The sequence below is a fragment of the Syzygium oleosum genome, unplaced genomic scaffold (genome assembly GCF_021117445.2).
Source record: "Syzygium oleosum isolate NSW1041296 unplaced genomic scaffold, Sole_v2.1 Sole_v2.02, whole genome shotgun sequence".
In the NCBI taxonomy this organism is placed as follows: domain Eukaryota; kingdom Viridiplantae; phylum Streptophyta; class Magnoliopsida; order Myrtales; family Myrtaceae; genus Syzygium; species Syzygium oleosum.
Window position 1 is genome coordinate 13481824 of NW_026607486.1, and position 22081 is coordinate 13503904.

A 22081-nucleotide genomic window follows, 5' to 3' on the forward strand; every position below is an offset into this window, starting at 1 on the left:
GGGTCTGAGTGTGTGAATCTTTTTCTTATTTCTATTCTTAGCATTTTGTTGACGAGGAATGACATGTTGGAGATTGACTGCTCTGGCGTCGGGTCACGTCGACTCGACAAGTTTACTGACCTTATGGTGAAGGATGAGGAAACTGGGCCTGCTATCGAGCTGGGCAGGACTTTTGCAACGAGATGCTCCAAAGTCGCGAGTACATGCTTTAGTTCTGCTCGGAGACTTTTTTGTAATGAGATCCTCCAGAAGGATTTGACCATTGGTGTAGAGAAGGCCGGCTGCGGAACTAAAGCATGTTCTTACAACTTTGGATGATCTCTCTGCTGATGAATTGGGTGCCAAGATAGAAGAATATGGTATCACAGCTCCTCCAGACACCAAAAATCCTCTCTCAGATCCCTATCCGTTCAACTTGATGTTTCAAACGTCCATAGGCCCGTCTGGTTGTCTGCGTGGTTAAGTACAATCACTGGATGTCACCCTGTCATTGGAAAATGTTTTCAGATTTACGGTAGTTTCTTCTTTTTTCCTCAATCTACAGCAGGTACATGCGACCTGAAACTGCACAAGGAATTTTTGTGAATTTCAAAGACGCATTGAACTCCCCTCTGCTGCTGCTCAAGTTGGCAAGGCTTTCAGAAATGAGGTTGTGCATCGTTCTTTCTGATCATCCTAATTCGTGCATGTTCACATGCTCGGGTTGTGTGCCTGATCTCTGCTTTGATGCTATTGCATATTCGTAACTTGTCTTAAGACTGAGTTACATGTAAGATTTGATTGTCTCGTTAGTCAAAATGGGCTTAATCTGTGGTCTCCAATGCTGTGGTAGAGATATTGTTGTTATCTTCATCGTGCCCTTATATTTTAATCTACGATTGATTTTAAATGCTTTTCGCGCATGTAGATTTCTCCTCACCAAGGTCTTCCGAGAGTCCGTGAGTTCACTCTCGCTGAGATTGAGCATTTTGTCGATCCAGAAGATAAATCCCATCCATAGTTTTCTAAAGTTGCAGATCTGGAATTCTTGATGCTCCCAAGGGAACGACAAATGTCTGGCCAATCTGCTCGGCTTGGTGAAGAAGTTTCAAAGGTTAGCTTGAATAATCTTTTGGACTTGATTTTTCTTCCCCTAACTTGTTCACTTTGAGTCTCACAGTTTTGATGTTTATTTTTACGGAACTGTCAACAACGAGACTCCCGGCTAGTTCATTGGGAGAGTATATCAATTTTTAACTCGCCTCAGCATAGACAGGGATCACTTGCGGTTTAGGCAGCATCTTGCAAACGAAATGGCTCGCTATGCAGTAGATCGTTGGGATGCTGATTTTGAGTGTTCCTATGGTTTGATCGAGTGTGTTAGTATTGCAGATAGGTCGGCATATGATTTACGAGCACATACGGTAAGAGTCATGTTGCTCTCTTTCCAGTACTCTTTCTTTTTTTTTTTTTTGGGAGAAGGTGCACGTTCAAGAATACTGAACAAAACAGCTACATCTTTTGTTATCTCAATAAGTGAAATGATTTTATCATAAGGTCCTCTTTAGTCGTTTTGAAATCTTGCCAGGATTTTTGTTTCTAATTTTTAGGTAGCATGTGCATCATAGGCTGCCAACAGGCCTAAGAAATTAATGATATTTGCTTTTCATTATCCATATTACTTCTTTCTTCAATGATCCCTGTATGGTATGGTGTGGTTTTGTTAAATTGTATAGGTTCTCTTTCTAGCTGTCTTGTGTGGCAACCATCTGATGGATGACATATATTATCCGTTGTTGCACAATATTCTTTTGTCTAATATACTGTTTGAAGCAAAAATTATCCGGCATATTTCGAGGGGGTTAAAAACCGGATAAGAGAAAGTTTAGAGATCTACATGTTCCACGAATTATACAGGCACTAGTTGGAGTGATGATTGTTATCATTTGACAGGAGAAAAGCGGAGTTGCTTTTGTTGCCCATGAAAAATTTGCTGAACCCAGAGAAGTGGAGGTAATTCCTCAGACTAGTTAATTTTGCTAGCTTTTCTTGGAATACATGGAGCAGACTTCTATCCTTTATCTGTGAATGCTTGAGTTTGTTATTATGGCTTAACTAATTAAAGTATCAATGCAGAAATTGGTTATTGCTCCAAACAAGAAGGAACCAGGTCTTGCCTTTAAGAGAAATCAAAGGATGGTGGTTGAATCTCTGGAGGTATATGTGGGGGGTTCCTTGGTTTTTACTCTTTTGCTAAGTATATCAGGAATTCTTCCTTTACTTGATGCTTGCATTCGTCTTGTTAATACCGGGCAATGGGTAAAGAGGAAGCTTTGCAGTTGAAGGCTGCTTTAGAATCCAAAGGAGAGGCTGAATTTCTCGTATGCACAATGGGGAAGAGTGTAATAATCAAGGATAACATGGTTAAGATTGCTAAGCAGAAGATGAGGGAACATCAGAGGGTTTTTACACTGTCTGTTATTGAACCGTCTTTTGGCATTGGACGCATGATACATTGCCTTTTTGAGCATTCTTTCTATACAAGGCCCAGCAAAGCGGGGGATGAACAACTAAATGTGTTCCGCTTGTCTCCATTTGTAGCACCTATCAAAGGTACAGTTTTCCCTTTGACACAGAATCCAGAGTATGAGTCAGTTGCTCAACTTATTAGCAAATCACTGAATGCTGCTGGTGTTAAACGCAAGATTGACATCATAGGTACTTATCCAATTTAGAATTTAGAATCTTAATATCTTGCGCAGCATGAGTTTATAAGAGCAGTAGATGCTTCTTAGATGTACATGCTGACTTTTGTATATATTTACATGAAGCTTATATCTTGGTCACCCTCTTTTCTCTACTCACCATAGAGGGGGATTTTATCAAGGGGTGTGAATGCCTATTTTCCTGTAACTGCTTCATTTATCCTCATGCTAGGATCAGCTCCAAGTTTGACCGACATCTTTTTCCTCTTTGCTTTTTCTTTCTTCAAACAGAGTTATTGATTTCTGAAGCTTTTTTCTTTTCGTATGTGTTTACATGAATTCTATATGTTGATATCTTTTTTTTTTCTTTCCTATTCTCCATGAAGGGGATTATCTGGAGGGGTTTGGACGCCCGTTTTTCTAGGATCGTGTTCTTTTATTTTAATGCTAGGATCAGCTTCAGAATTAATTGGCATCTTCTCTTTCCTCTTTCCCTTTGTTCTTGTTAAAATCTGAGCTACGATTTATGGAATTTGCTAAGGTGCATGTCAGGTTGCAGATCTGAATGACACGCAAATATCTTATAGGAGAACTTGTTTTGTTACGAAGCTGTATATTTGGGTCGAGATTTACTTTCTTGTCCTTGGTGAAAGCACCAAATTTACATTTGATGATCATCTTCTACTGCGCCCTGGCTATGTTTACAGGCAACTCCATTGGGAAGAGATGTGAGAACCGATGAGCTTGGTGTGCCCTTTGCAATCACCGTTGATTCTCAAGTCGATGTGACCATTCGAGAGAGGGATAGCAGAGATCAAGTTAGAGCAAGTGTGGGGGAAGTGGTCTCAGTTGTGAAGGAGTTGATTGACGGGCATAGAACCTGGTCCGATGTATGGTCGAGTTTCCCACATCATACATCTGCATCTGCTGAAGAAGATGAATAGTTGAGTTACTGATATCATTGTTTACTTAACTTTACATCAGTTTGAATCAAACATACAATGTAATTAGTCACACTTTTGGGGGTAGATAATGTAGAAAACAAACGGTATACTTTACATATGTATATTGCTGGCTAAATATGTGCTGTTGATGTTTTATCCGTGTCATAACACGGAGATAGATAAAACTAACAGGAAGTTGCAGATTTGTGTGTCTCTTCTCTTGATTTCCTATCGCTCAGTTTTCATGGAAATTGTGCTTATTGAGAAGGTTAAAATATTTTCTATGAGCTTCTCTGCTTCAAGTTACATGTCATCGAGATCCGCCACAACATAAATCCTAGTTACCCCTTACTCCGATCTGTATTCCACTGCAACCATCATGGCTGTTGCTCCGCCAAATGCTAGCCTTCAGTTGCTTAACCTCAGCCCCCTTTTCTCTCTCTCTCTCTCATGATGGAACAAGGTCCTCAATCTCATGTGGACCTCGGGATTGAGGTCGATTGGGATCGATTACAACATTTTACTCATGCACATGTCGCATAGGTACAGAGAGGTGCCTGATCCTTTTGTGCTCGTGGTGCTATTGATGAAGGTAAAGTCGGAATCACTGAATGCGACGGCGACATTGGAAGACTCTTATTGTCTGGTGTTCTCAATTTCTCGGAAACCGAAAACGATAAAAAAAAAATGATACATGAGAATTTCTGCAACATTGATGTTAAAACCACGTTACGAAGATGATCCGAGCTTCATACGATTGGAGAGCGATCGAGATTGCACCGCAGTTCCACACTCGATCACAAAGTGTGTGAATGAGACATGGATGAAGTGATGAATCTACCAATCCAAGTGACATGAAATGTAAGTTGCGAAGAAGTGAAAGGATATTAAAATGAAAATATACTCAGTGGAAATTATAGGAATTAAAATGTACAAAGAAGCAAAAATACAAGGAAGTTGAATGGATGAACTCTCGGGGGAGTGTTAATATGGGCGTGCGGGCTTTGTTTTCTCCTAGCGACTAAGCCTCTCGTGTTCTTCACGAGAAGTTGAACTGTCAATGACACTTTGCTTGAAATTCAACAATTTTGGTGGCAAACCGCTTGATCCATGACGCATTGTGTAACAGCCCGAATTTCGACGTAAATTCCGGGATCAATAAAATTGACATTATTTCTCATTTCATTTTGCTAAGTCTCGCCCAGAGCTGATCACTCTAGGGATACTAACCAGTGGGGTATGGCTAACTGGGAAAACGGTACGTGGACCAGGGACTCGATCGTGAATCGGGCACCGATCACGAGGAATGATGAGGGAATATTTTGGGCCAACGTGGGCCGATCTTAGGAAAAGTGACGGATTTGGTTTGGCCAAGGCCAAAGATGTACAATCGGATTGCAGGTGATTCTGCACGACCGAAAGTGCACGTGGCCAACCAGTCCTGAACTGGAACCGAACGATCGCGATCTCTGGGACTAGTGATAATTTCTCATTCTCTCGATGATCGGGGCAGTCATGACTCGGATAACCCTAGGTCGATACACGTAACCCCTAAATAGCCGCCCGTTAGTGAGAGACCCTGAAATTGGAAATTTAGCGAGTTTTGATCACGAGATTGGACCCGGATTTCGGTACCGATTTTCAAGGACTTGTACAGCTATTTTCACGGATCTGACATCATATTATACTGGCCACACACGTTTGGAGTTAGTCCGGTCGAAAAATGGAATTTCGACCCAGAAGTGAAAAATGACGATTTTGCCCCTCGGGACACCGATGTTGATTCTAAGGCCGTCTGAGGTTATTTTTCGCGGCTGATGTCATTTTAGGGTGACCATGCGCATTTAGAGTTGTTTCGGTCAAAAATTGGAATTTTGGCTCGGAAGTGAAAAATAATATTATTTTATTCCCTAGGACTTTGCAGTCGATTTTCGAGGGCTTAAGAGGCTATTTTCGGGATTCCAATGCCATATTATGTTGGCCACACCCATTTGGGGATGGTATAGCCAAAAATTGGAATTTCGCCCCGGGACCGGAAAATGACCATTTTGCCCTTGGGCCGTTTTCAGTTCCGAATTTTGGGAAAATATTTGGGATAATTAAGAGTAATTATCAGCTGAATTATTGGCCCTATTTACCACTTTGCCCCTCAATTATTTGGATAAGATCAACCGAGACCATTGGATTAAGGCTATTTTGGTCAAATCGCTCGAATCGGCGACACGTGGCGCCCACCAGCCACCCTATTTGACCGGATTGACTCTCTCTCTCTCTCTCTCCTCCTCCCCTCATTCGGCCAGCCTCCCCCACTGATCAGCCCTCCTCCTCTGTTTTCTCTCTCTCTCTTGGCCGTCCGTGGATCTCGCCGGACCGCCACCGTGCCGCCGCCGTTCGCCGGAGCTGCTAGTCGCCGGCGCCGTTCACGTGTCCCCGACCCCACCAGCACCCTCATCTCGTCCGTTCTCTCTCTCTCTCTCTCTCTCTCTTCCTTGTTTTCTCTCTCTCGGCCAAAGGAACGCCGGAGCTTCGCCGGACCGCCGTCCAGCCGAGCTGCTGCCGCCGTGACCCTCCAGCCATCCGTATGTCGCCCTCTGTACGCGTCCGTACGGCTGTCCGTACGCGTCCGTACGGCCGTCCGTAAGCCCCCCCGTCCGTACGTCGCCGCCGTTCCTCGTCGTCGTGGTCTAGAATTAAGTGAGTGTACCTCCTAAATCCGGATTAGGACTGATAGTGCGTTTTCTGGACTGATTTGGGTATTATTAGTGAATACTGGAAAGAATTAGTGAACCGAGTAGTGGAAATTTATACTGGATTAATATCAGTGGATTAATGTGAGATTGATTAATGGACTATTGGACTAGCCGGGGCTGATTGAGTATTAGGTGATGGAATTGCCGGGTATGCCCGGATTGTTTGACTTATTGGTTGTTGTGCCTAACTTTGGGGAAATTGAATATTGCCATGTCGTGTGATCGTGTGATTGACAATGTGGGATGTGATTGGCTAATTGATGGCTTGAGATTAATTATTGCAGTGCACATTGTAAATTGGGCCACACGGTATTAATTGGCCAAGAGAGCAGATTGTTGTGGCATAAATTGACTGGGTGCCTAATTATATTTAATGCTCATGGTGCAATGTGCTGCATATCATGGCCACGCATTGTGTATGCCAAGAATGAAATGTGTGATGAAATTGTGCGAGAATGCATGTCTGCCATGAGCATGTGATCACCTAAAATACCATGAAGCGTATTACGCGGGGTTCAGATAAAATTGGCAGTGTGCCGTGTGATCACATATTGGCCTTCGGGTCGTGCCTTCCTCATGCACTTTGTAGCAGGATGATGCCCGGTACATCCGGAAGACGACCATCCTCATGCACTTTGTAGCAGGCTCTGGTTCGTAAGGAGATCGGTGTTGCGCCTCATGCACTTTGTAGCAGGCTAGAGACACTGGGCCGGGGGCATTTTTACACTGGCCATGGAGTGTTGTGAGCCTTCGGGCCGTGGTTTTTGGATTAGTTATTAATTAAAAATGGGCTGTATGCCAGGGTGCAGTGTGAGCCATAATGAATAGGGCATAATGATGACATTTACATGCATAAGAGTGCATGGGCTAATGTGCGAGTGTGCGAGTCTCGGTGTTTGGCATGCGAATCAAACATTAATAAGCATGAACATGCGTGTGGCGTACGTGTGACCAGTGTGTTCGCGTATGTGCCGTGAGCATGTTTATGAACTGCCTAACCTGTAGGGTCAATTGTATGATCGATCTGGGCCCGATGGCTTAGGTCATTGTTTGTATTTTGCATTGTTTTGCTGGTCAGGAGAATGCATGTTAGCCTAGCCTAGGTTTAGGGGTTATACTTGCTGAGATTCGTCTCACGGTTGTTATAACCCAACATTTCAGACCCCCAGCCCTGAGCATGCCGAAGCAGCCACCTCTTTTTGAGATCCCCACTCAGATCCATTCGACTACGAGAGTATACCCAGCTGGGAATGGGGAATCGTATGTAAGATATCATTCCGTAGTATTCGTGAATGTGGGTGAGTATTTTTATCAGACGCAAGAATATGTAGCCTGGTGCCTGAAGGACGCAGACGGAAACATCGGGTGACCCCTCCGTACATTTGACGTTTCGGTAGACATAGGCGGGGTGATGGTACCCCAGATGGCTGATGGCGAGGTTGTGGATCCCCCACTCGCAGACGAACCTGTGGCCATGGACCAGGAGCCAGGGGTATGGTACGAGGATCCCGAGCCAATGGCCGAGGAGGTTGAACAGGAGCCGGAGCCCATGGATCAAGACCCGGATGAGGACGGAGAGGTTGCTGAGCTAGGATCTGATGAGGAGGTAGTGTCCGAGGAGGAGTTAGATCTGTATTTGGACCCGGAGCTTGAGATAGACTCAGAGGATGAGTGGGCTGCAGCGCAGGAGATGGAGTCCGAGGAGTCTGAGCCCCCTGAGAGTTCTTCAGGGGAGTTGTCGGGTGATTCTTCGGAGTCCTCAGTCCCTGATTGGGAGCCCTAGAGCAGGCCAGAGTTAGTAGGGAGGACTGTCCCTTTTTTACTGTAATTCTTCTTATAGGTTTAGTCAGACTCACCCTAGCCACCTACCTTTTTGACCTAGTGGCTGTTAACTGCTTGTATCGTTTGTTTTTGTTGTATAAATGGATATTGTATAAAAGTTTTCTATAGTAATATAAAATGTACATATTATCAGAATCGATGGATTGTAGTCGGGCTATCCGTTGTCTCTTATAGCTATTGTCAGGGTTGTTTATTTAATTGCTTCCGCTTGTGCTTGTTCTCTGTTGGGCGTGGGTTGGCGACGCTTCCTGGGACGTCGCACCATAATCAACCAAGGTAGGGATGTTAGCGCTTCGTAGGGTACGGGGCGTGACACATTGCCACTATGGCGACCAGGTTGATTCGACTGCACACCGACTTCTGTTTGCAAATAACTCCTTGCATTGCGTGTCAACCACTTGTCTCTGACCTGAGCTTCCACTTTCATTTTGTCTGAAAATGACAAATTTTCTGGAGATCATACACTAACAATTGCCAGTCTTAGAGGTACGTAGTGTTGTAAGCATCCTCTCTTGTTTTTTGTTTGTCGTCCTCCTTCGATCGTCATTACAGAATAGAGATTGACATGTATTTTGGGGTTGATTTTGATGGGTTGATGACCGTTTGGCGGGTCTTGGAAGGCATGACTTGGAAAGTTGGAGTCATCCTTCAGGAAGTCGTGATGGCCGGTGATCAGAAAATGACCTGAAGAATGTTTTATAGCAACTCTTTTCTTGCTGAATCAAGACCATTGTACCCGTGATTGAAGCAATACTTGTTCTAAGGTCCTAAAGAACCTGTGGCGTCTTATGGAGGTTTTGTGTCTACCCTCTTATGGGCAATCTTTGTCATTCGAGTAATCGAATTTGGTCATTCCAAAGCTTCGACCAATGTAAGCTGTATTGATACAAATAGGGAATCTCTAAGTTCAAGCATGGTCTCAAATGAAAGTTGGTAACTCCAAACAAGTTGTTAATACAATTTAAGAGAAGTTGGTAAATTACTTTAATTTAGGTTAAAAGTGTCGTGTAAGAGTTAATAAATTCGACACTTTTATTAAGTTATGCATATAAATGTTGGTAAGTCACTTCAAAATCCGATAATTTGCAAATTGTAAAAGAATTGGTAATTCAAAGAATTTTTAATAAATACGAATGAAAAAAAGTCACTGATCATTTTTTTCATCAATAATTGTTTAACAGTTACGAACGTAAAACTGCCTCTCATTGCTATTTAATTGCGGAAAATTGAATGTAGATATGAGATTAGAAATTTAGTCCAAAAGGCATAATGAGATCCAGTACATGAAAGATCTACGAGGTTCTTCCAATGTAATTTGGCCAAAAAATTAAGATACATTTGAGAACAATAAAATCATTCATATTTGGCATCCAAAACAACTTTTACAGAAAGAATAATGAACAAAACCATAACTTTACCACCCGCCTGGGTGGCGCTGCTAGAAAGGGCACTCTTCCTCTCGCAAAAGGTTGTGTGTTCGAATCCCGGGCGCCGCAGGGTGACTTAACCGGTGCACGTGTGTGGTGGCTAGCACGTGTCGCTCCCAAGGTTTAACTCCCGGCTGTCGGCCGTGCGGGGGTTCCCTGGGTTACCAAAAAAAAAAAAACCATAACTTAAATTTATCAAATTGTCACATAATGCTATAACCATTTGAATCAATTTCCTAAGACGTTTTAATTTTGCAAAGATTTTCCTTCACGTGATTGTGCTATTTCACTGGTCATTCAAATGGAGATATTTTCTTCTTCAAAATGAAGAACCTTCGAAAACAAGCGTAGAGACCCACCTATGTAAAGGCCCTCACGGGATTTCCCCTTTGCATTTATATGGGAAAATTGCCCAAAAAGTCATAAACTTATTATACGGATTTTAATTCAGTCCTAAATTTTTTTTATTTGGCCAATGTATCCTAAACTTTTTGATGATTTTTCAATGTAATCCATCCACCCAATTCAGGCCAGAAATCGCTGACGTAGCGGTTCAATTAGCATCATCCATCCTATATGGCACGACTGGCATTTGATGTGGACTATCTTAAATGAAACGACATAGTTTTGAACTTATTTTCTCAATTTTGTTTCTTTTCTTTTTCTTTTTTTTCCCAATTCTTTCCTTCTCTACTATTTATCTTCTTCCCTCTGCCGACATGGACTGACGGGGGTCGTTAGCGTGTTGGTGATGGCCTACGACCCTTGCCCATAGCCAGTGAAGTTCCAAGACGGGTTCCGAGATAAGCTCAAGGTGTAAGTTTTGGCACACGTGAAGTTCAACAACCTCGGGGTCAACTCGGAGAAGGAGCCGGAGCCGAGGGACCGCCTCTACACAATGGACTTCCTCATAATGACATGAAGCTTGCTATCATAGTGGATCTCGGCATCAGCCTTAAGGAAGTCCCTGCCATTGAGTGAAATGACATCAAGCTCGACCTTGATAGAGCATTGGAGGCGATTTGGGAAGACAATGAAGATTATCTAAAGGAAAAATAAAACTTCAAAAAAGCCTAGATCTAGAGAGACGATTTGGTGTACCATTGTATCCTCCACCTTGAAGGAGACGATGAAAAAAATGAAAAAGGAAAAAGAAAGAAAATTTTAAAAAATTTGAAAAACAATGGCATTCAAATTACCTCCCCACATCAATCGCCGGCCGTGCCATATAGGATGGTCGATGCTAGCTAAACTGCCACGTCAACGATTTCCAGCCTAAATTGATCGGATGTACTATATTAAAAAATAGTCAAAAGGTTTAAGACTACATTTGCCAAATTAAAAAATTTATGACTGAATCGATATCCATATAATAGATTTAGGATTTTGTTGGATAATTATCTCCATTTTTATCGTGGTATAGGTTACTAATCTAGATGTTGCTTATATAAAAGGAGGGTTGCCCATTTCTGTTAAAAAATGAAGGTTACTAACCCCCTTTTGTTTTCATACTATTGGTCATTTCAAGATTAATTGCGGTGCGGTGGAGGGCCGACACCGGCAATAACCAATTTTTGGAGATCATACATCATACACTGACAATGACCAGTTTTAGAGGTACACAGTGCTGTCAGCATCCCTCTTTCTTCGTTTTTTTTTTGTCGTCCTCCTTTGACCCCTATTACAGAGATTAAAGATGACATGCATTTTGGATTGATTTTGATGGGTCGACCGTTTGGCAGGTCTTGGAAGGCATTGACTTGGAAAAGTTGGAGTCGTCCCTTAGGAAGTCATGATGGACGGTGATCAGAAAATGGCCTCAACGATATATTATAGTGACTCTTTTCTTGGTGAATCAAAGACCATTATCTACATGATTAAAGAAATACTTGTTCTCAGGTCCTAAAGAACCTATGACATCTTACGTTGGCCTTGAGTCTGCTGTCTTATTGGCAATCTTTGTCATTCAAGCAATCGAATTAGGCCATTCCATTGCTTCGACCAATGTAAGTTGTATTGGTGTAGAGAGAGAAGCTCTTTTGAAGTTCAAGCATGGTCTCACTGATCCTTCAAGACGACTGTCGTCGTGGACCGGAGAGGAATGTTGCAAGTGGGAAGGAGTCGAATGCAATGAGAAGAACGACCATGTCGTGAAGCTCGATCTTCATAATCCATGTATTGAAGAGATCGATATTGACATCTTCGTACCTTCAGATAAGTGCATGCTAGGAGGTAACATAGTTCCTTCTTTAACTGAACTATAGTATCTCAAGTATCTGGACCTTAGTGTCAACAACTTTTCAACCCAGGAAATCCCAATGTTTTTGGCTTCTCTTCAGAAACTGGAGTATCTTAACCTTTCATATGCAGGCTTCTACGGACGTATTCCTAGGCAACTCAATAACCTTTCCAAATTAGAATACTTGGATCCGAGTAGTGATTTCGGTTTGGGTTATATAACCTCGAATGACCTTGATTGGGTGTCAAAATTATCTGCCTTGAAATTCTTGCACATGTCATTTGTTGGCCTTTCGAAGGCTGAAGATTGGTTCTGTTCTATTAACATGCTTCCATCTTTGCAATCTTTAGGATTGAGAAACTGTGAATTGCAACATATTTTTAGCTCTTCGCAAGCCAATTTCACCTCTCTTAGATTCCTCGACATTGGGTTTAATAGCATAAGCTCTATTCCACCATGGATATATAACTTGAGCCAGCTAGAACATATTGATTTGTCTTCCAATGATTTTTCGAAAAGCTACCTTTCCATGGCAATCTTCGAGAATAATCGAAGGCTTGCCTATTTTGACGTGTCTCAAAATTTGATGCAAGGTGAATTTCCAAAAAACTTAAGCAGTCTTTGCAAATTGCAAGTGGTACGATTATATGGTAACAACTTCAATGGGAATATCACCAGCATTTTAGGCGGTGCTCTTGGTTGCGTGCAAAGTAAGTGGAAGATCTTTGAGGTTTTCAACAATGATTTTAGCGGTGACCTACCAAATCAATTCGGAGATTTCAAAGAACTAGAGCTCCTTGATCTTTCAGGGAACTCTTTTTCTGGTTTTCTTCCTGTCAATTTGGTTGAGCTATCATCTCTAAGAAACTTGCATCTAGCAAATAACAAATTGAGCGGGACCATTCCAGAGAGCATTGGGCGACTATCGAATTTAAAGGAGCTCCATTTTGCGCAGAATTTGTTGTATGGAGTTGTTGGCGAACTTCACTTTGAAAATCTCAGAAACCTGACCAGTTTAGACATTTCCTCTAATAAGCTCATATTAAATGTGAGCTCTGCCTGGGTTCCACCATTCCAAGCTCGTGACATAGATTTGTCGGATTGTAAAGTGGGACCTGAATTTCCAAGATGGCTTCAAACACAGAGGAACATTACCACTTTGTCGATGTCAAATGCGAGCATCTCAGGCGGCATTACTAATTGGCTCTACAACATTTCCTCTAACATTGAATATTTAGATATCTCAAGCAACATGCTTAGAGGCCAAGTTCCCCGAGATATTGGAGACAAGATGCCACGATTAAGAGTATTGAGACTTTGGGGTAATAATCTCACTGGCGGCATTCCGAGTTCTTTGTGTAAGTTGAATAGGTTGACTCGAATTAATCTCTCAAATAATCGATTGTCTGGGAGACTTCCTCGATGTTGGGGAGCATTGCAAGATTTATGGGTTTTTGCATTTGGGGATAACCAATTAAATGGTCAGATTCCGAAATCCTTGTGCTATCTTCAGCAATTATTCGTGCTTAGCCTAAAGAGGAATGGCTTTACTGGAGAAATCCCAATATGTTTGTCAAATCTACCTATGATGATCCTTGATCTTAGCGACAATGAATTCACGGGTAGGTTACCTCCATTTGGGAAACATCCTCGACCCTTGGCAGTGATCAATTTAGAGAAAAATCACTTTGTTGGAGGCATTCCTCCACAATTTTGCCGACTTCGCAATCTCTGTTTCTTGAGCCTAGCACAGAATAACATTTCTGGACCCATTCCCAATTGTATTGACGGCTTCTCGTCTATGGTTGATTCTGCGTATTTTGCGGGTTTTCCGAACATGAACGGTCTCAATTTCATGGTTAACACAAAGGGAACCAGCCAAATATATGGTGATGTGCTTTCATACTACTTCTCGGTCGATCTTTCTGCAAACATGTTGGATGGGCAGATACCAACAGAGTTCACTAGGCTTCTCGAACTTCAAAATCTGAACCTCTCTCGGAATAATTTGAGTGGACACATCCCCTCAAACATTGGTGACTAGAAAAAATTAGAATCTCTCGATCTTTCCAGAAACAAACTGTCAGGTACAATCCCTCCGAGCATATCCGACATTGACTTCCTTAGTCATTTGAATCTGTCTTTCAATAGACTGTCCGGCCCTATTCCATCCGGCAACCATCTGCGTACTGTGGATGATGAATCTGTTTATCGTGGCAACAACGGACTCTGTGGAGCTCCTCTTTTGAAGAATTGTACTAGAGACGAGCCACATGGTAATGATGGACACCATAGTGATAATTCCAATTGAGATAAGCCTAGCGAACACGGTTTGGACATCCGCAACTGGTTCTATGCAGGATTGGGACCTGGTTTTACGGTGGGATTTCTGGGATTCTGTAGCATCTTGCACTTCAAGCGATATTGGAGGGTCTCTTACTTTCGAGCATTGGATAGGGTCATCGAGAAATTCTCAATGACAGCGATGATCACCATGCTTTGGTTCAAGAGAACATTTCGACAACGCGAATAGGAGCTTGTTTAGCAGGTAAGCCTGGCCCCTTTCTTGCTAGCCAATTTCTTGCATCTTATCTTGGCTGAAGCCATTATTGATTATTTTTGGCATGTGTAACAGAAGAGTTAGAGAGCTGGTGGAACTTGCCCTACTTTGAAGAACTGCTTTGTATTATCAGATGGACGGAAGAAAGTCCGTTCAAAGCAATAAACAGAATGTGTTTCAAGCCTTCAACTTTTCTCTTTCCTCTCTTGTCAATTTGTAGTACGTGGAAATATGAATATGTTAAGTTGCGTGGACCAGTCAACTTGACAGGAACTACTATGGATATGTGTCATTCGATAATTTCTTTTAGTTGCCATTACAGAAGTAAAAAGCATCATCGATTTTCCCACACCGACTTGAGGGCGAGTATTAGGATACATACTTCCCTAGTTTGTGTAGATAGTATCTTCATTTCAAATTTTAATTATCAATGCGCGGGTGTAAATCATTGTTGTTATGAACATAACGCTAGCTATATTATCTGAACTTTTTTTCTCAAGGACACAACGTAAAACGCACTTGTTTGAAAGAATATCCGATGTATTGGCTAAATTGTCCTATTACCATCGAGGTTAAAATATTTTATAGAACCCAAAAAATAAGTCCTCCCTAATCAATTCTTATGACGCTCCTAATCATTAAGCTATACAATGATTTGCTTGATCATCAGCTGATATTTCCGGTTGTTTATTGAAGTCCACAACACGTATCGCGCGTCCATCGTGAAATTCACGGCTCCCTTTCATTGAAAATAGAATAATGTATGTGTACAACGTACAACTATTACTCTAGATACAAATTGATCTTCTAGCTAGATTCTTCTTTGGCTTCCTCCGTAATGATCTTACAACATCGCGTCTCGCCTCCACCACCATACGCTGCTACGCCGGCAATTCCATCGTAGCCTGTCCACCGTTGCACCACCTCAAGCTCCCATACAGTCCGATTCAATTTTCCAGGATGACATTGATAAAAAAAAAAAAAAAAAGAACAGAGAACTTCATCGCGAGAAGAACATCCATGATTGAAGCTCGATGGAGATCAGATTCTTCATTTCTTCGATGGACTGAAATGAGAGTGAAGCTAAGTTCTCTCTCTTTCTCTGGTTTCCAATTTCGATTCAATCAATTACGCTGATTCTCAGCATCTTTCTTGTATCACCGGTGCTCACCTCAATCAACTCTAGTCCATCCAAAAGCCACTGTCGAACCCTCCATCGCCGGCCAACATAGGCTAGGTCGCAACAGAACCAGAGAACAAAGAGCAGAGCATCCTTCACCACACTCACACGATCGTTAAAAATTCCTCTGGATTGAAGATTTTTCTGGTCTTCAAGTCCTCGCCACTACCTTTGTAAGTCGCCCGTTGCCACTTATCACCGCCGGACTCTGTTTCAAAGTCGTACCGATTGTGCTCTGTTCTACTTTGTCTTTTTTTTGGTCGAGTAGCCCAAAGCACTTCATTCTTGGCTGAAGCTCCTTCGCCGGAGTTGATACTCATTGGAGACACTTCTATTAGGTTTGGAGAATTGGAATGGATGCATTTCTCATTAGGCACAAGGCCAATATATAGATACAAAGAAGGGTATAAGCGTAAAAATATACAACTTTAAGATATACAATATAACCAAATATGTACGATATATCTAACACCCCCCCTCAAACTCAATGTGGGTCAACCAAAGAGAGTTTGGAAAGAAGAGCAGCAAAACGATGTAATGTAAGAGATTTGGTGAAGAAATGGACAAGCTAAGCTGCAGAGGCTACAAAAGGGAGAGAAATGACGTGTGTCTGAAGCTGATGACGCGTGATATGGCAATCGATATTGATGTGCTTGGTATGCTCATGAAAGACCAGATTTGTAGAAATGTGAATAGCACTCTTGCTGTCGCAGTGTAGAGGAATGGGAGCAGAGGAGGCAACACCTAGATTAGCAAGGAGACGATGAAGCCAAATAATCTCAACTAAAGTGTCAGCCATAGCACGATACTCAAACTCACCAGAGGAGCGAGACACGATAGGCTGCTTCTTGGCATGCTAAGAAATCAGAGAATCACCCAGAAAAACACAAAATCCAGTGATGGACTTGCGATCAGTAACATCCGCCGCCCAGTCAGCATCAGAGTAAGCACAAAGAGCAAGTGAGGAAGTCGATGGGAGAAAAATAAAGCGTGCCATAGTACCACGAAGATATCGGAGAATCCAGAGTATAGCAGCATAATGAACTGTGCGAGGAGTCACTACAAACTGATTGACAAGATGAACAGCATAGGCGATATCAGGACGAGTGGTCGTAAGGTAGACAAGACTGCCGACAAGACTGCCAACAAGAGCCCGATAGCGAGTGACATCAGACAGAGGCTCACCATCATCCGAACAAAGCTGTAAATGAAGTTCAACAGGAGTAGCCACGGTACGATTATTAGATAACTCAGCACAAGCAAGAATGTCAGTGATGTACTTCTGCTAGGAGAGAAGCATACCATGTCCACTACGAGTAACCTTAATATCGAGAAAATAGCGTAAGAAACCCAGATCCTTCATAGCAAACTGAAGGTGAAGATGTTGCTTAGTATAAGCAATATGAGTAGAGTCATCCCTAGTAATAATCATATCATCAACATAGATAAACAGAATAGTATAACCAGCAAGAGAAGTGTGAGTAAACATAGCATGATCATTTTCACTCTGAATAAAACCAGCTGACCGAACAACATCTGCAAAATGCTCAAACCAAGCTCGAGGAGCCTATTTGAGACCATAAAGGGCCCGATGAAGACAACAAACTTGACCAGGAGAATGAGCAAGACCAGTAGGTGGCTACATAGAAAGTTCCTCCTGAATGGCCCCATGATGAAAATCATACTTCACATCAAGCTGAAATAGAGACCAATTACGAACAGAGGCTACTGTAAGAAGAGTGCTAATGGAAGTCATTTTGGCAACAGGAGCAAAGGTCTCCTCATAATCAATCCCATACTCCTGATCAAAACCACATGCGACAAAATGCGCCTTATATCGTTCAATACTACCATCAAAGCGAGTCTTTATTTTGGAGATCCAGCGACAAGATATCAAGGACTTTCCTGGTGAAAGAGGCACAAGGTCCCACGTACCAGTGCGCTCAAGAGTAGACAACTCCTCAGACATAGCGTCACACCACTCGACATGACGTACTGCCCTACGATAATGTGATGGTTCCTGCAAAGTGTGGACAACAGCCATAAAAGAACCAAACTCATCATAATAACTTGTAGCCACCACATACCTAGCCAAAGGACGGCGATCCCGCGGAGGATTCCGTCAAGGGGACAGTGGGCGAGAATTGTCAAGAGGCGTCGGAGTGGTAGGTGAAGTAGACGAAAGAGGAGGCATAACAGGAGAATATGGTGACACTGGGTCAAACAAAGAAGACATAAGAGGAGGATCATGAGGTGAATCAAAGGAAAAATCCATAAAAACATATGGAGATGACTGTGAAGAATTAGAAGAGGTGGAAAAGAATGGTAAGTGCTCAAAGAACTGTACACTACGAGAGATACGAATATGCCGTGAAGAGGGATCACAATGCCTGTAGCCTTTATGTTATGTGCTGTAGCCTAAGAAAGCACACCGAACTGACTTGGCGGAGAGTTTGGTGTGCTCATGGGAAGAAAGAAGCACATAACATGTACAACCAAAAACACAAAGGTGGTGATAAGTGGGTGGTTTCGAGAAGAGACGTTGGTGAGGGGTGGCTTTGGAGAGGACAAGAGAAGGAAGTCGATTTATCAGATAGATTGCAGTAGAGAGTGCTTCAGCCCAAAATTCAGGGGGAACAGAATTAGACAACAGAAGAGCACGAGTAATATCCAAAATATGATGGTGTTTTCACTCAGCAAGACCATTTTGAGCAGGAACATCAGGACAGGACAACTAAGGTAGGGTTCCCTGAGAAGTTAAGAAAGAAAAAAAAGCTGTAGAGAGATACTCCCAACTTGAATCAGAACGAAAGACTTTCAATAGTTTTAGAGAATTGAGTAGAAATCATGGTTGTAAAATTTTTATAGATAGAGAGAAATTCATCACGAGAACGCATGAAATAAACTAAGGTAGAACGAGAATAATCATCAATAAATGATACATAATACTTAAAACCACTTCTAGAAATGTGGAGGGCACGACCCCAAACATCTAAATGTACTAAATCAAAACAAGCATTAGAAACAGAAGAGCTAATAGGAAAAAGGAGATGCAGATTATTTAGTTAAAGAGCAACTAGTATAAGGACGCATAACAGATGATGGAACAAGCTCAAGTACACCCTGCTGACGCATAAAAGACAAACGAGATGCAGATATATGACCTAGATACTGGTGCCAACTGTCGCGACCGACCTCCGGCTTTTTTATCGAACACGCAAAAAGGGGGGGCTCGCCTGGTACGCGCTAAGTCCAGGTTGTGACATCCTAAAAATTTGTCCATTTGGAATTTATGAAATACTGGGTTTTATGAATGTACTCGTAGTTAGTTCTCGCCCGGAACTGATCATTCCTGGGATACTAACCATTAGGGAAAGGCTAACTGGGGATTTAAATTCGTGCGACTAAGAGAAAATTCGATCGTGAATTGATTTTCGACCATAAAATCGTCGAGGTGACATTTTGAGCCACTGTAGGCCGATCTGAGGATAACTAGGGGTCAGTTCGCCACTGTCATAGTAGTGGATCGCGGGTGATTCCGCTGGACCACGAAATGAATTGACGAATGATCCTGAACCTATACCAAACGATCGTGCCCCTCGGATCTAGCCATTGATCCTCACGATTTAAATTACAATCGAAGTCGTCACGAACCGAATGACCTTGCGCGTGACTCGAATTATTATCAGTCACGGGTCGAATATACAAATTTCCCCAACAAGCCGCCCGTTAGTTTGAGAATCGCTCGAGTTGCGTTTAATAAAATTTAATTATTTAATTGAGCCCAAATTGGACATCAAAAAATTAGGAAGTCACGACGGGATGTTAGGACGATGTTGTGATTGGAATGTACAACTTTGGAATGTCCCGAATCCTTCAGAAAAATCCAATTTCGGCAAGAAAATGGAAAAGTGACCATTTTACCCTTGGGAATTCATGAAGGGCATGTTTTATGAGGGAGAGGCGTTTTGGTCATTTTGCCCTAACTTTTTGGTTGGACATTTTTGCCCTTGGAATTTTATGAAATTCCCAAATTGCCTTTGGATATTTTTGGGAAAGATTCGATCTCGGCCGTCGGTTCTAAGATAAGATCGAATCTGGGCCGTCGATTTGGATTGTGAGAGAGGGGCAAGATGGTAATTTGCCACTTTTGGTCCAAATTTCACTATTTAAGTCAAGACTCATTCTCTCTCTCCCCATTCGGCAGCCCCCCCACCGAAATCTCTCTCTCCTCTTCCTTGGCCGTACACCGGTCACTGCCGCCCGACTGCCCGCCGAGCCACCGCCCGTACGCCGGCCGCCGCACCACCGACACCACCCCACGCCACCGTCTCTCTCCCTCTTTCCCTCCCGCTCGTGTGGCCGAGAGCAACGGCCAAGGAAGGCCGTTGCCGCCGCCGTCAAGCCGCGCCGCCGCTCACCACTGCCATTCCCGCCGATCGCCGCCGCTTTTCGCTCTAGCCGAGATAGTCTAGAGTGTCGGTAAGTCACGCCCTAATCCCTACTTAGGACGTCGGGTATTGACGGACAAAATTAGGAGTGAAATCGGGTTTAATTAGGTGTGGATTTGTATGATTGTCGGAGTGGAATTGATTGGCAGGCCTTAGAGACGAATTCGGGAAATTTTGGTGGAAATTATAGGCCAAAGGCGGGCTGTGGATGGCCGATTTGAGTGCTGTGGTGATGGGTTCGGTGCGCAAATTGGATAATTAAGTCCGGCAATTAAGTGTGAGAAAATGTCGTGAAGAGCCGGAATTGATTCGCCGAAGTTTGGAGGTAGAAAAATGAGAATTTGTATGTCGATTGTGTATTTGTAATGTGGCTGAATTGTGGTGATGAAATTGTGTGCATTGGTGTGCAATTGATTGAGTAATATATGCTTGATTATGTGCACGCATGAGCCGAATTGAATTGATTGTCAATTGGCTGTGTTTGAATGTCGATTGAGCATGAGAAATGCGTAGTTTGATGTGTGCACGGGCCAAGTGTGAATGGCCAATTGTTGAGCATGTGAACGAGTGAGAAAGTGCGTGTGGAGCAATATGTGTGATTGTGGAAATTCCTGAGGCGGTACTATTACGCGGGGAATTGTGCCGTCCTGAGGCGTGTACTTCAACGCGGGTCGTGCTGTAGGTGATAGATGTTGAGCCTGAGGCGTGTACTGTAACGCGGGCAAGAGACATGGCCTGAGGCGTGTACTGTAACGCAGGCCCTAGAGTATTGTGATAAGTTGGTAGCAGTGGACCTGAGGCGTGTACTGTAACGCGGGTCACTGGCGAGTAATGTGGAAAGGATATGATGATAATGGAATGAATGCGCGAAATGCGATTTGATCATGCATGTGATTGCATATGGTGTGGTTGTGACTAACGTGCAGGATGCAAGCTGGATAAGCCCAAGTAAGAATAATTGATGTGCCTGCTATGTGATGATTGTGTGTGTGATTGTGTTTTGTGATTGTCTGGAGGTACGTGATAGCCTAGGTGGGGTTTAGGGGTGTACTTACTGAGATATAATCTCATGGTTATTTCAACCAAACATTTCAGAACCCCGGCAGGAACAATGAATCCCCCGCCGCCGCCGCCCGAGCGTTTTGGAGTATCAATGCACACCGAACATGAAGTTTTAGAGTTTCCTATGGGTGACCATATGACTTGGATTAAACACACCACCGTAGTTTTTGTAGATGTAGGATTGCCCTTGTGGGAGCCCCATACCTACACTGCTTGGTTCTTCAGGGACGGGGTAGATGAGTTCGAGCCTGTCCGAGGATTTGACGTCCCTTTTGATGGAGTTGGGGACTGGGACCCTTCTGCTATAGCCCCTCCCGACGGCGAGTTGACTAGTGCGGAAACTAGTCTGGCGCAATCAGGACTGCATCCAGCGCCTGTGGCACTGGGATCTTCAGGGGCTGAGCACAAACCGGAGCCGGAAGAGTCTCTATTCCCGAGGAAGAACCAGAGGCGGAACCCGAGAATGAGCCTGCTGAGTCTGCAGAGCCTGAGGAAGAACTGGATTATATACTTCCGTATGAACAGTGGATGGACCCTAATTTCATGCCTAAGGATGGTTTCTTTGAGGAGCTGGTCGAGGGAGATCAGGACGAAGTTCCAGCTGAATCGGGTGATATAAATCACCCAATCGAGATTAAGGCCGAGCCGGAGTCCTCGGAGGAGCAGACCGTCCAGGGGGACTCAGATTCGGATGATGAGGAGTCTGATTCAGAGTGGACACCGAGTAAGGGGCGTAGGGGCTAGTATAGGGGTTTGGACATAGGTTTTTTGGAGGTGTACCATTTTTGAAGATAGGGTACCAGGTCATCGATCCTTTTTGTCATCGGTGGTTTATAGTATGGTGTGCATGGGATAAATGGTGGTTTGCAAATTGTGAATATTTTATAAGTTTGATAAATGGAAATGAATATGTATATTCTCCCTGATTATCCCAGTTTCATT

General features: G+C 43.1%; 1 protein-coding gene and 1 pseudogene across 1 annotated transcript; both read left to right on the forward strand.

Annotated features, from left to right (window-relative positions):
* Window positions 1-259: 259 nt before the first annotated feature.
* LOC115681799 (glycine--tRNA ligase, mitochondrial 1-like) lies at window positions 260-3829 on the forward strand (annotated as a pseudogene).
* A 7712-nt stretch (window positions 3830-11541) lies between these two features.
* On the forward strand, window positions 11542-14879 carry LOC115681805 (receptor-like protein EIX2). Its single transcript, XM_030605882.2, has 2 exons — window positions 11542-14434; window positions 14522-14879. Exon 1 carries the CDS (start codon window positions 11966-11968, stop codon window positions 13928-13930), a length of 1965 nt encoding a protein of 654 aa, XP_030461742.1. The 5' UTR covers window positions 11542-11965; the 3' UTR covers window positions 13931-14434; window positions 14522-14879.
* The last annotated feature ends 7202 nt before the right edge of the window (window positions 14880-22081 follow it).

Coding starts and splice junctions, on each gene's coding strand:
- LOC115681805 (XM_030605882.2), top strand. CDS start 11,966: ATGTTTTTGGCTTCTCTTCAGAAACTGGAGTATCTTAACCTTTCATAT.